We start from the raw sequence: 14,792 nt of genomic DNA on the forward strand, positions 1-14,792 counted from the left end.
AGAGTAGCAGATCGTCAGCACCCACAGGGTTTCCTCCCGACCACCCGCCTGGCGACCAACTGCAACCACTTTTATTAAAAGAAAGAAAGGGAGAAAGGCAACAGAGGAGAAGATCAGGAAAGCCGGGAAGAAGTCAGCAGCCAGAAACTCTCCGGCGAGCTGCCGGGGAGGAGAGGGGAGAGCTGCCCTGGGACCAGTAGTTGCGAGCCGGAGCTGGGGATGGGGTGGGGGCACAGGGGCGCACGGCCACCGACAGCCGGGTGCACCTAGCTTGAGGCCGCGGAGAGGAGCCAAACTTGGATGGGTGGGGGTCTTCGCTCTCAACACTGCCTGCCAGCCCCAGGGCTCCCAAGTCTCCCCGCCGGAGCTGCCCTTCTGAGGGGCTCTTCGCACGCACTGCCTTCCCCATTCTCCCGGCTCGGGTTCTCCCGCAGTCACTGCAGTGTCCAGAGATGCTCCGCAGTAGACCCGGGACCCCTTAGGCGCCTCTTCCCGTCCCTCTGCCAAATAGCAACGCCTGTACTTTTCCAGCTCCCTCTTTCCCTCTTGAAATTGAAAGTTATTGAGGTCGCTCAGGGTTGTTGCTCCAGCAGTTTCCTTCCCCGCCCCCGAACTCCCCCCGCCCCCCACAGCCATTCCCCCTCCCCCTCTCTGCCCTCCTCCCCCTCCCCCCTCCCTGCCCTCCTCCTCCTCCCCTATGGGGTGCTCCCGGGAGCCCAGCCCGACACTGGAGCGTCTCCTGCTCGCGCACGCCAGAAGCAGCTCGGGGTCTCTCAGCCGCCCCTTGGCCATGGCCGCAGTGCCGACGGCGCCCGCTCCCTTGCTCTCCCGGGGCCCCCGCCGCTGCAGCCGCAGCCGCCGCAGTTTCTGAGCCCAAGGGGCCGCCGCTGCCGCCGCCGCCGCTCGCCCGCCCGGATCCCGCCTGCGGCAGCTGCCGCACAACATGCTACCTGCGGCCGCCCGGGCGGCTCCTGGAACTCCGGTTCGCGGCAATGCCAGCCACCCCAGCGAAGCCGCCGCAGTTCAGTGCTTGGATAATTTGAAAGTACAATAGTTGGTTTCCCTGTCCACCCTCCCCGCTTCGCTTGCCATCACAGCACGCCTATCGGATGTGAGAGGAGAAGTCCCGCTGCTCGGGCACTCTCCATATACGCCTAACACCTACATATACTTTTAAAAACATTAAATATAATTAACAATCAAAAGAAAAAGGAGAAAAGGAAGGGAAGCATTACTGGGTTACTATGCACTTGCGACTGATTTCTTGGTTTTTTATCATTTTGAACTTTATGGAATACATCGGCAGCCAAAACGCCTCCCGAGGAAGGCGCCAGCGAAGAAGTAAGTGCAGGGTTTTTTATGCGTTTGCTCCCTCCCGCCGCGTTCACCTGTCGGGTCTCTCTGCCTGTCCGGAACCGGCTTCCAACGGCGGCTGTCCTCCCGCCCTGCGCCCTGCGCCTCGCAGAGGAGGTGCCGGTTCGGGCTCTAGGGGTTTGGACGGCGTCTTTCACGCCTGCCGGTCCGCGCCCCTGCCTTCCGCAGCATCCCAGCCGGTGCGGGGGACCGGCGGACGCGGCGCTAAGGTGGCTCCGGCCCCCTGGTAAGTTCAGGTTCGCTGGAAAGTTCGGTCCTGGGTTAGACTTGCACCCGGGATTTGTGCTTTCCTTTTGAAGATGGGACGGAGCACCCAGCCATAGGCAGTTGGGACACCCAGACGCAGGATGCCCCTGAAACTGAGTAAATGCCGGGGGAGGCGCGGCCGCGGCACCCTCTCACCTCGCGCCTCCGCCTCGCGCTAGGAGACCTCGGCTGGGCACTTAGGCTGCACTCCTATAGCCGCGCGCCCGCTACCCGGCCGGGACGCCAGGGAGCCAGCGCCTGCGCGGCCGCATCCCCGACACGCACCAGCGGAGCCAAAGCGCGAGCGAGGCGCTGGGGATTCGCGTGTCTGCGCGTTTGCAGAGCTGCCCGACGTCCCACTCCCGAGGGGTGAAGACGGCAGCACCCCAACTGTGGGAGCTGTAGGTGCAGAGTTTCCAGGTTTTCTCTTGGCTGTCACACGTGAGTGTCTGAACCATCTCGGGCCCTTTCAAGTGTGTCCCCTGAGACACACAGGTACGGAAGGTGGGGTTTCCCCTAAAGATTCGCCTCCTCGCTGCCCTTAATGCTGTTATTTGGAAGGTTGGATTGCGATGGCTTCTTAAGGCAGTGCCCTAGCAGGGGGTTAAGCGGACACTACCAGGGCAGCCTCAACCCGGGCTTCTCTGTCTGAAAGGTGGAATCTTCCCGAGATGAAGGGACAGCTGCGAAGGTGTCACCTCTCCTCGGTCCAGGATAGCCTGGCGCGCTCGCTGCTCTAGTGTCTGTTTTTCCCCTCGGGAGTCCCTTCGCACACAGCAGAGAAGGGGCGACCCTGGCTCTCGTTGGGGGCGCTTGTGGGGAGAGGGAGGAGGAAACCTCTCCTGGAGCTCGCGAGGGCGGGGAGCGATGCTGCTACTCTGGCCCCTCGCACTTCCGCGGCGTGCAGCCCGCGGCCAGCGGCCCCACCTAGTTCTCCTAGCGGATCCGTCTCCCAGCGTCCCGCCCGGGAAGCCTTTCGGGGCAGTCGTCGGAGCAGCGAGGAGGACACAACACGGGCTTGTGTGAGATGGAAATTTAATAATCGCTTCTCGGCTGCTGTTTGTCCCTGCCCTGCCCCTGGGCATGAGGGTCCCCTGAAAGCTCCCTTTGTGTTGCTGGCCTCCACCAGACAAGGTTTGATTCACCTGAAAATTGCCTTTAAAAAAGGTGGCAGGGCCAGAGCTACAGGGGCCCTGGCCGCGTTTCACCGCCTTTAGGATCGCCTAGCAGGGGGCAGGAGAACCCAAACTAAATATCTCAGGGCATCCGATTTATTATTCTTGGCCTCCGAATGGTGTGTACTCTGGTAACTCCCCACCCACTCTTTCGTTCAGGCCTGGACGCGGAAGGGGCGGCCTGGGGTTCAGCGGTGTCCCCGCGCCTGGAGGTCCCCGCCTTCTCTTCTCCCAGGGTCTGGCCTGGCGAATTGATTCTCGGGCTCTGTGGGCACAGGGAGGCCGGGTTGAAGCGAACCCCACTCTGCTTTCCATCCGCTCTTCCAGCCGGTGCCCAGAGCCCGCTCCTTCCTTTACCCCCACCGAGGACCCCCGGGCTGGGAGCCACACACTTGTCAAGGCGGGACAGGGTACCGAGTGTCAGAGGCGTCTCGCTTTGTAGCGTTGGGACCCCTGGTTATGAAGGAAGACACAGAAAAGAAAGCTCGCGGTCCATTTGCTCCCACCTCCCCCAGCGAGGACCACGGCACAGGAAGCCGTCCCCGGGCGCTGCCTCAAGGCTTGGGGGAGCTGTGGGTTGGTGCACCTCTAGGTTAGGCCAGAGAGGAGTCAAAACGCAAACTGCTTTTCCACTTGCCTTAATCGTCTCAAGGCCAAGTCAAAGGCGACCTCTGTTTGGGTTCCTGGGATGAAAGGGGATGGGTGGAATTGGGTTGCAATTCCAATTATTTTGTGGAAGTAGGACTGGGAGGCAGCTCCCGCAGCGATGCTCTTGCTCCGCACTTTTGAGTCTGCGTTTGCAGCTTGATTCGCTGGTGCAATCCTGGGAGAGGGGCGACCCCTTGCGTTCTCGGAGGAGACAGACTAGACTTTTGGCAGGTGCAGTATGGCTTAATGAGGAAGGCGTGGAGGGTAGAGAGGTCCTCTTTCAATGCCCAGAAACTCAAGGTCAAACTGCATGTGCACAAACTCATATATAGCATTTGTTTGGAAATCTCTGGGGGGAAAAAGGAATAAAAAGACTCAATTTCACAGTTCCTGTTTCTCTAGTAAGGATTAGGAAAAGTTTTTAAAATGAAAACATGTAGGCCGGGCGCGGTGGCTCAAGCCTGTAATCCCAGCACTTTGGGAGGCCGAGGCGGGTTGATCACGAGGTCAGCAGATCGAGACCATCCTGGTCAACATGGTGAAACCCCGTCTCTACTAAAAATTACAAAAAATTAGCTGGGCACGGTGGCGCGTGCCTGTAGTCCCAGCTACTCGGGAGGCTGAGGCAGGAGAATTGCCTGAACCCAGGGGGCGGAGGTTGCGGTGAGCCGAGATTGCGCCATTGCACTCCAGCCTGGGTAACAAGAGCGAAACTCCGTCTCAAAAAAAAAAAAAAAAAAAAAAATGAAAACATGTAGTGGTCAAACGTGTTTTCAAAAAAAGCCTGTCTTTCCTAATTTTTTTCTTCGAGAGACAATTAAGTGAATATTTAAGGAATTTTCTAGCCTGTAGGTAAATAGTTTCAATTTCCTAAACTTAAAATCATCAGTGAAGACACGACAGGTAGAACATTAAGGCGTTAAAAATTGTTTTAGAAAAATTTTAATGGTCTCTCTTGGATTGTTTTGATAGGAAAGTTTTTTGTAAACAAGAACATTCACTTGCAGTGTTAAATATTGTCATGTCTAAAGAAACATGCCTTATCCTCAGAAATAGCAAATAAATCCACAACAGTATTATCCTGTTTCCCTAAAACAACTGTAATCCCATTTGTCTCTACTCTGATGTAAACTAGTGCTCCTAGTTATTACACACTACTCTTTCTTCTCATAAAAGAAACAATGTTTTAAAACAAGAGTCTTGCACTTTAAAATATCTATTTAGTTATGAGTGAATAAATACACGATACATTTTTATCTATTTGAATTGCTATACAGCTCCTAAAAATGACTCAACCTGTGAATTCCAGATTGTGTGCTGATAACATTAAGAAGCAATTTTTCCATAATGGTAGCCACAATATCTTAGTGGGGCTTCACATTTTTGCTTCCATTAGTCACTTGGGCCCTGAAATAACCACTGAAATGTAGAGGCAGGTACTTTCCATCTTAGAAAGAAAAGACCTGAGAAAAAGAGGCTTAGTAACCTACATAATGCCATACATCTAGAAAGTGGAACTTGTCTCCTGCCATGAATCTCACAGTTTTGTACACATTTATTCTATATTCTGGTCATAGAGAACATATCAGGTTTATTAAGTAATAAATTAAATGGTATCCAGACCATCATTTATTCAATAGGTTTAGGGAATAAACCGTTCTCCTTGACTGGAAATGTTTGAACTGATATTATTACTTACTATACAATGGTGATCGATGTCAAAGAATGAAATACCTAATAATAAAGCTTCCTAAATCGAATATAATATTATTTGATTATCTAGAAAATGCTGTAGGATTATATTATGCCAGAAGGTTATTGTTAGAAACATCAGATGGCATTTAGTATCCTTTTTATTAGATGCCATCTAGTAACTGAGTTTTACTTGTTCAGATTCAAGATAAATACAAGTTTTTAAAAGTCATTATATGCATAATAATTTAAAAGCACCCATTGTACAATCTATAAAACCTTGCAAGTCTTTCACAAAGAAGTCTAAAGAAAGAGAGAAAAGATACAAAGGAAATAATGTTAACAGTAGTAAAATATAAACAGACTATTGGAATGTACTGGTCATTGCTCATGATATTGTTTCAGATGTTGAACCATGCTTTGAAATTATGATACACTCTTTGTGATTATATTGTGTATCCTTGAAAATAACAAGTTAACTGATAAAATAGAAAAAAATCTTTAATTCTATTATACATTTTGTAGTATTAATTTCATACGAAAGTTTTGTTTGGATATTGACTACAATACATCTTCCTCGCTTGCCTACCTTTGTCACCAATCTTACCTTATTTTGAGAGTAACAGTGTTTTAAAGATAGAGACATGAATAGAATTTGCTGAAGAAAGTATATTCTTTGACATGTCATGTAATAGCTGTATAAATCAAGGCAAATGCAAATTTATATCCAGTGGTGGTAACATGTAAATGCAAGGAAAAACATCTTTGTGAATTCAAATTTAATTATTACATTATCAGGGTTGTTTCTCAAAATATCCCATGGTGGTACTATTTTAATTCTCTATTTATTCCTTTAATAGAAGGATTTAACAAGAACATTAGAAATGGTAATTTAAAAATACTGTCTTTTTAGTCTGAAGTTACTCAAGTAATGAGAATATAAGAATGAGTATGAAACTGATTTAATGTTGTTATTTCAATATTCCTTTAAGCATGAAATATGAAGAGTGTTTGAACTTGTAAGTAGATAAGCTTTACTAAATCATTTCTCCATTAAATAATTCCCTGGTATTTAATATTGTACAAATTATGTCCCCAGAAAGCAATGAATGGAAATTACAATGTGCAGTAAAATTTTATTTTCAAGTTATGGGAAAACCCTTGCTACATTGCTACAAAATGAATTTATTAGTCATCTGATAATTTTAGATGATTTGAATCTGGACAGAGATATCCAGATTGCTATTATATGTCTAAAATATTTTCTAGTTAAATGGTTAATCTTTTTTTAGTTGCAATAATTCCTTTGAATCCTGTGCAATGTTGACAAACTACTATGTAGAGTTGTCAGAGCCCTACGTAGAGTTAAGACCAAAAAACACCTCTGCAACTATAAAAATGAACTAACAAAAAATAAAACTATTCTTGATATACTGATTTACCAAACTGTATTTCCCCATTATCTCCATCCAAATGTTTTATATTGAACATTGTCTTGATCTCTCTCTTCCTACTTCTTCACTATTCATCCACACATCCCATCCCCACCCCAAAAAATTCTTTTCCAAGTAATGAATTCTTGAAATGCCATCAGAGTGGATATTGTGTTTCGTGAAATGTAAGAAAGAACTTTGGTTACCATTAGGAAAACATCATTAAGTTTTGAGAGCACGGTAAGGACCATGCAAGACAGTGTGTTGAAATTATGTGTTTGACTTGGTTAGGACTATTTCTTGTAACAGTGCATTCTGTGATGGGATTTTTTTTTGGGGGGGGAATGAGAATTTGAAAAAATGTTGCATCGTAAATTGCATAGATTTTTTTGGCTTGGCCTTTGATCTTAAGAGAAAATGTAAACTGCTTTCTTAATTAGATATTTTTCTCAGGGCTTCACATGATTGAGTTATCTTAAATTTATATCTGTCTGGATCTAGCAAATTTGAAATGCTTTGCAACTATACCTTAACAAAATACATGAGGGATAGTATATGCATCTGTAAAAGGTGCTAGCCATCTTTTCTGTTTATCCCATTCTGCCCATCAGGTCTTTCCATTTAGGAATATTATTGGCATTCTGATTAAAGTAGTCATCCACCAATACTGAAAAGAATGGAGTGTTCCATTCTCAAAGATTGTGGGGGTGCTGAGAATGCTAAATATCTAAATGTGATCGATTGCTATGAATCCCATTTTCTGCTCTAAAGAATCAACAACATGGCACTTTTAAGCAAAATACCTGAATTCTTTTCACATTTAAACCGTTAGAATAATTTTTAGATTTTATTTTTAAAAAACAGGGGCCAGGCGCAGTGGCTTATGCCTGTAATCCCAGCACTTGGGGAGGCCGAGGCAGGTGGATCAGGAGGTCAAGAGATCAAGACCATCCTGGTCAACATGGTGAAACCCCGTCTCTACTAAAAATACAAAAAATTAGCTGGGCACGGTGGCACGTGCCTGTAGTCCCAGCTACTCAAGAGGCTGAGGCAGGAGAATTGCCTGAACCCAGGCGGCGGGGGTTGTGGTGAGCCAAGATCGCGCCATTGCACTCCAGCCTGGGTAACAAGAGCGAAACTCCGTCTCAAAAAAAAAAAAAGAAAAGAAAAGAAAACAGGGTTGCAGGTGCCTCTTATCTGATAAGAGCATTTCTGCTTTATTTGCAATCTCGTCAAGGGACCTAGTTGCTATGTGCTGTAGCTAAAATGTTTTTTAAAATTTTTTAGAGAAAATGTATTGGTACTAAAGAATATGATTGTTCAATTAAATAAATATTTAATGACTTTTAACTGTCCTTACGTTTTATGCAAGCATCTAATCTATTCTTTAAAACACCACCTTATTAATGTTTCATCTGACCCTTAGAATTTAATGAATTGCAAGTATCATAAGCTTGTGGTAGAGTCTGAGACCTGAGAAGGAAGGCTCCTCAGTGTATAAGGAGAAAAGGTAGACTGAGAAGTTGAAGACCTGGGTTCTAGATCCAGCGTTGCTGCTAATGCCTGAGTAACCCAAGAAAGTCCTTTTTCTACACCAGGCTGAAGTTCTTCATCTGCAAAATGAGGAGGTTGATCAAAAACTTAGATCTCAGTGACCCCTATAGTCTCTTCAACATTTAATCTCTTGGTACACAAATATAAGTCAGAGCTAGGGAGTTAAATAATAACTTACTTGTCTTCTTTCAACTAAATTTAGCAGCTAAAGCTTAAGAGTACACACAAACATAAACATTCATTTATTATAAGCAAATTCATCACATACAGGTTAATTGATTAGTAGTAACTGATCAAAGTGGAGAATGAATTAATTATTATATATCCCATCATTCACATCTTTTATTGTTTAAAAACCATAGTCACAGCAACAATCGGCATACTCAGTCTATAGCAGGGTCCAAGGTCTTGTCCTTAGGCTCAGGTTTAAGGAGCTGGATCGGAATACTGACTCAAGGGTCACTTCAGAGCTTCCCTAGCATGGCGGGTTTTCAGAGGTGGCCGGTAACGATGAGGAAGAGATGATTTACAGTAGTCCAGGTTTAAGAAGATAAGGCCCTATGCTACAACAGTGAATGATTGCACAAGAGAGTATCTACAGCAGATAATTTCTTTTGATCAAATCAGTAGTTCTTGGCAGTTAATTGGATATGAAAGGGAAAGAGATGGGGACGCATATTTGGCAATGAGCTTTGGAGTATAAGGACTCGGGTCTGGGTGAATGGAAAAATGATGGAGACAAAAAGAAAAAAAAAGAAAAGTAAGAGAAGCAGTTCTTATTGGAAATCTGTTTCTCTTTTGGGAGGCAGTAGGAAATTTAGAAACTCAAAACTTGAAACACCTGGGATTAGAGTATCAGGGCTGAACACAAGTACTTTAGAGTCACATAAAATGATGTTTATTATTATAAAAGTGTGTGCTCTCCTACTGATATGGGGGTGTAAAAAGATGTGTGCTGTGCTGACATTGAGACTCACTCTTCTTGGTAATATCAACATAAGATTAATTACATTAAGGTACCTTGTCTGTTTTAAGTAGTTTAATATATCATTTTCAACTGTGTTTTTTTATGGTTTTTATAATACTCTCTGTGTTACATAAGAGGATGGTCACTGGTATCATGAGCTATAGTTGTTGGCTGCCAAATCTTGCAGCTGAAAATCATACTTAGAAGTCTTATTACCTGTGGAACTTTGCCACAGAGCATAAGGAGACCTGAAAAACTATGATAAGGAAAGGCAAGTTTCCATAAGGTGTAAAAATAAAATTTTGAACCATTGAATTTGGGTCCGGTATCTGTTCATAACAGTAAAGTGTTCTACTTTGAAGTAGATTTCTCTACAAAGTGTGCTCTCTTCATATAAGAGAATCTCAGGAAGGGATACAACTTGAAAGAATCCAGTCCTTGAAAGACACACAGTGTGGGGATCACTTCTACAACATCCTCACTGAGTAACTGTGGAGCCTCAGTAACAGCCAGCCTCCTAAGCTCTCTCCCTTTTTTCTCCTATTTTTAGGACTTCTGCATCAGAAGCAGTTTATTCTCCTAGTCCTCTTCTGAGCACTTGGCATGGGCATGGGATCAGCTCTAGTTACCTTTAAACACCTTTCTAAAATGAACACACAGTAATGCAATGTGCTATATTCACTCGCAAAAATTGTCCTTAGAAAACTAGCTGGTAAGCATATTTATAATTATACCCCAATACAAAGCACATTCCTGAGAGTAAGTGGTAAAGCAGCCCCCATTTTATAACCACATAATACAAACCACTACCGCACAATATAAAATAACAGAATTTGTGAGCTGCTTATTTTAGAACACTGTTTTCTTAACATATGCTCAATAAGTTGGTAAGAAAATGAGCAGTCCTTTCTCATTGTTTTGTTTCTCTGTTCTACAAAGAGACTTTAAAGGTAGGAACACTGTCATCTCAACAAAGGCTGTCATATAAGCAAAGGAAATATCAATCACATTTTGCCAACAAGAAACAATATGCCAAAGTATGTGTAAATGCCACATGGCAAACAACAGCTTTTTAGCTCTCAAAGCCAATATATATATATATATATATATATATATATATATATATATATATATATCTTATATATATATATATCTTAATATGCACACGTACTTATTGACGTATTATGATAATAATTATTACTCAATAGATCCCATGTTGTAATCACTAGTGAATGCCAGATTCCTTGCTTGATGCTTTTGCAAAAATCATCTCACTTGATTTTCATACATACCTATAAGGAATGTGCCAATAGTTTCGTTTTGGTTGATCACTCAAGGAAGTGGGGTGAACCTCAGATTCCAGTCTAGGCTTGACTCCAAAGTCATGATTCTTCTTTGATTCATCACCCCACCTTAACTATTAGGATTGGAGGCAATCATGGGTGCATTTTCTAAATTCTGCCTCACTTTTTCTTTCTCTTACTCTCTCTTCTTTCTTCCTTCTCTCCTCCTCCTCATTTAACAAACCATAAGTCTTTTTTTCAAACATTTACTCTAAACTTTGCTTCTGGTATTCAAATACCCTCCTCTACAATGCTTTCTTTTCTTTATCCTTTGTCCTCTCTTTTCTTAAACCTGTCTTATTGATGGCTTTTAAACATCAAAATTTGCTGATTTTTCTTCATTAAAAGCAATAGGATTGCACGGTTTATATGAAAGACTCTATGATTATTATTTGCATCTACAGTTTGCATAACCAAGAAAAGATTAATGTATGCATGAGGATGTGGACAAAGTCTATACTTTTGCAGTTAAAAATCAGAATCCGGCTGGGTGCAGTGGCTCATGCCTGTAATCCCAGGACTTTGGGAGGCTGAGGGGGTAGATCACAAGGTCAAGAGATCAAGATCAGCCTGGTCAACATGGTGAAACCCTGTCTCTACTAAAAATACAATATTTAGCTAGGCGTGGTCACCCGTGCCTTTATCCTAGCTGCTGGGGGTGCTGAGGCAGGAGAATCGCTTGAACCTGCGAGTCTGAGGTTGCCGTGAACCAAGATGGCACCACTGCACTCCACCCAGGCAACAGATTAAGATTCTGTCTCAAAAAAAAAATCGGAATCCTTCTATGTAATTTACGACCACAATAGATATTTTACTGGCTAGTTTTCGTTATCCAGAAAAAGTTATCTTTATGGCACTTCATAAAGTCTGTTATTTATATTACTTTTACCATGAGCATTAACAATAACCTCCACTCTGAATTCTTGCTTTATGGGTTTTGGTACACTGATTTTCATCCCTGAGTTCACATTAGAATCTCCTGGGGATCTTTTAAAAAGATACTAATGCCCAGACTTCACCCTAGAACAAATGGAACAATCTTTGGGGATGGGACCTGAATATCCGTATTTTTTAAGTAGTTCTGGTGATTCTAATATGCAGCCAAGACTAAGAAATATTGTAAGACCCTGAATGCAAGAATGACTATTGCAGCTAAGCAACCACTAAAAACCATGCCAATTTCGGGAAGGCTAGATGTGCGTGAAGTGTGATTAGAAATGAGATGGATGTCATTTGAACAAACAGTAGTGTAAAACATAAAGGAATCTGACATTATTGATCAACACCCTATTGATCTGTGTTGTTGATCAGTAGCGTATTGTTAAACCTGTAGCACTGGCTGGTACAGGCAAGACTGTCTGATAGAAAATTATCTCAGTCAAAAGAACAGAGAGCAAAATGCACACAGTAGGACACACTAGTGAATGTAACAAATTCTGGCTTCATAGAATAAGAACACAGCTACTAGGAGAGGTACCTACCATGGGCGAGTGTGTTTGCTGCTGAGCTATACTGTGTAGAGGAGGGAATAAGTTGGACAGTTGTAGAAGATGGGCATTAGCCATACTCAACTTTTTTTCAAAGCTACTTAATAATAAACAACTGTTTTAAATTTCTTACTAGATGATTGGTAATGTGCCCTAGATTCCTTGTTTTTAGGGAAAACTTAATGGTTAGGAAATGCCTAACGAGAAATAAATGTCCTTTTCTTTTACAGTTTCTACAATTCCTGACTCACTTTAGATTGACTACTGGTGATCAGTAAAACTACTATAAATAGCGCAGTTTTAACTATACCCCAATGGACTCAGTTTTGCAGTAGGTCATTTATTTATGAACTTATCATTTCTACTTCACTCGTAATGTGCTCTTCTTTGGGTAGTTATCGCTATTAAATCTTGTTTATGAGTCTTTTTTAGTCCATGAAGGATTTTCAAATCTTGCCATAAACTGGAGAAAGCACCATGTAAAAGTGAGGTGGAAGTCTGGGCTTCCTGACAGACTTAATTCTGCTAGTTAAGGGGGCTCTTTGGGATAATACGGGTTTCAATGAGTCACTAGGCCAAATCCCAATAACTGAAATTGCCAAAAGTAATTAGACTGAAGAAAGCCAGGCTCTTTGGGAGGAAGGTCATCACAGTGAGCTTTAGCCATTGCTCCATCGTCAGACCTAGTTACTTGTCCCTAAGGATGGGGAGCAATCATAAGTTCCAGAGAGTAGGAAATATACCAGAAAACAATGCTTTTCCACTAATTTGTTTTCTCAATAGGTTATTTACCCTAAGTATGCAAGAGATGGGAATATGTTATCAGTATGTGCACAGCTTATGTCATTATCCTCATAAACCACCTTGTCTGCCTGTGTTAATGTACATGCCCATATAGAGAATTCTTGCTTGATCACTGCAAGTTCTCCTCCCTTCCTGAGTAGATGAAAAGAACTCAAGGAATTTAATCTAAGTTCATTTTAAAACGGTGTCTGACTAGCATGGAAATGGAAGAAAGGAATTCTTATAAACATCTTAGGTCAACTTAAATATTATATTATTGAAGTAACATCTGGCAACAAGAAAATGGTAGTACATTATATCAGGCTAGCAGTTCTAAAATCTCTGGAGCTAGAACAAACTTATGATTTCTTGTATTGAAAACAATTCACTTTAGAAACATGGTGCTGTAAGTATCTAATCAGAAATTATCAACAAGTAGGTGGTCCTATAATTTTAAGCTTTTAATACTTGATAAATTAAAAGATTGTTAAACCTTTCTCTAAAAAAATATGCAAGTAGCACAAATGTATTGTTGCTCAATAGCCAAAGTAAAAGTTTGCCTTTGAAACCATTGGCTGGGATACCCAGAGAAGATACTCTATCACTTCATATGATGGATCTTTAATTGAACAACGATACTGTCCTTATAATGGTAAGTTACAAATTCAAAGACACTGTCCTTATAATGGTACGTCTTTATGGTCCAGAATGACTTCAGTATATTTCAGTACTCATTTCAACTTAGACTACCAGTTCTCTGTTTAAATATGTGGATGAGTGATATTGATTATTTTAAATCTGCAGACAGGAAGTCAAACTCTTTTTCTGGCTAGCTTTCTCTGGCAACTGGAAATCTCCAGGTATCATTTGGCAGGCAAATAAACCCTGTCCTTGCACACATTATAACCTAATAGTCATAATGACCTGATTGTCACTATGGCCAATATAGTGGAACAATATGTTTGGTTTTCTTTAGTCTTATATTGACAACAAGATAACCAAAGAATAGAAGAATCCTGATTTTTGAAACACTTAGCAGCAAAACTTTTCTGTTGTGTCACTTGTACCACTTGTCATGTAGTTTCTGCCATAAAATACAAGAGGTATAAACAAATACTTCTTGGTCACAAACTGAGGACATACTGAGAAGCTACATATTTGTTTCTTATAGATTTTAATTTTGTGCTTCAATTTTTGATGAGCTTTTTTGATCTAGAGTCCAAAAAGTCCCTTATCACATGTTTGGTAACAAGGAACAAGGTCCAAACATGGTATACTTAGCCCCTCTGACTTGAATTCACACACTCTCATTTCATGCCATCCTCAATATGGTAACTCTCAGCCCCCTCCATAAAGACTGAATATAATTTAAAAGGGCCAGCCTCTCTTTTGGATAGCACATTTCTAAGACATCCAGCCAACTTTCCAATTCTGTCCAGAGCTTGATGTAGATCCGAGCTTTTAACAGATCAGTGGGATTTCCTTGGAGGCCAATTCAGCTTGCAGCATCACATAGATGCATACTTGGCCCTAGTATAATCAATAACATTTGCTATCATAGCCAGCCTGTGTTTTTAAACCTGTGGGCATTATGTGACCATACTCCAAAGTTTAGTTTCTAATAGAATAAGGAAGAGTTGCAGTAAGAGAAGCTCCAAACCATTTCATGCTATAACTACCATCTCCAGTATCCATGTGGACTTTCCATTGACATTCCAGAAATTCATTTTAAACTGTTTGCCTCTGAACTTAGTATGTACTCTAAGGAGAGCTTACAATCCCAGAAACCTTTATGTAATAGTTTTTAGCCAAACTGTTTAATTCACAAGCTGTTGGGCTGAAGTGCTATAGTTCATCAGATAAGAACACATTCAAATGAAAATTGCCAAGATTTTCCAGTGTAGGATATTTTCATCACCCTTCCTAAGTCAAACACTTCCTCATCCACTCTCCAAATTCTAAACCACTACTAAGATGAGTTGAACAGTCTTAATTTTAGAATCTTCCAAAGAAAAAATAAAGACACAGCCGAGTTAATTTATAAAACAGTGCTACATTTATCTTGGCAGATTTCAGTTCTCCCCAACTAA

The 14,792-nt window shown here is 42.3% G+C and overlaps 1 protein-coding gene across 1 annotated transcript in view; it reads left to right on the forward strand.

Annotated features, from left to right (window-relative positions):
- The first annotated feature begins 718 nt into the window (after positions 1 to 718).
- RSPO3 (R-spondin 3) overlaps positions 719 to 14,792 on the forward strand; it is a 78,771-nt gene continuing 64,697 nt past the window's right edge. Inside the window, exon 1 of the mRNA XM_035296641.3 lies at positions 719 to 1,341. Within this exon, the coding sequence (XP_035152532.1) occupies positions 1,245 to 1,341 (97 nt within the window). The 5' untranslated portion in view covers positions 719 to 1,244. The remainder of the gene's footprint in view (positions 1,342 to 14,792) is intronic.

Source organism: Callithrix jacchus, chromosome 4, assembly GCF_049354715.1.
Source record: "Callithrix jacchus isolate 240 chromosome 4, calJac240_pri, whole genome shotgun sequence".
NCBI classification, from domain to species: Eukaryota; Metazoa; Chordata; class Mammalia; order Primates; family Cebidae; genus Callithrix; species Callithrix jacchus.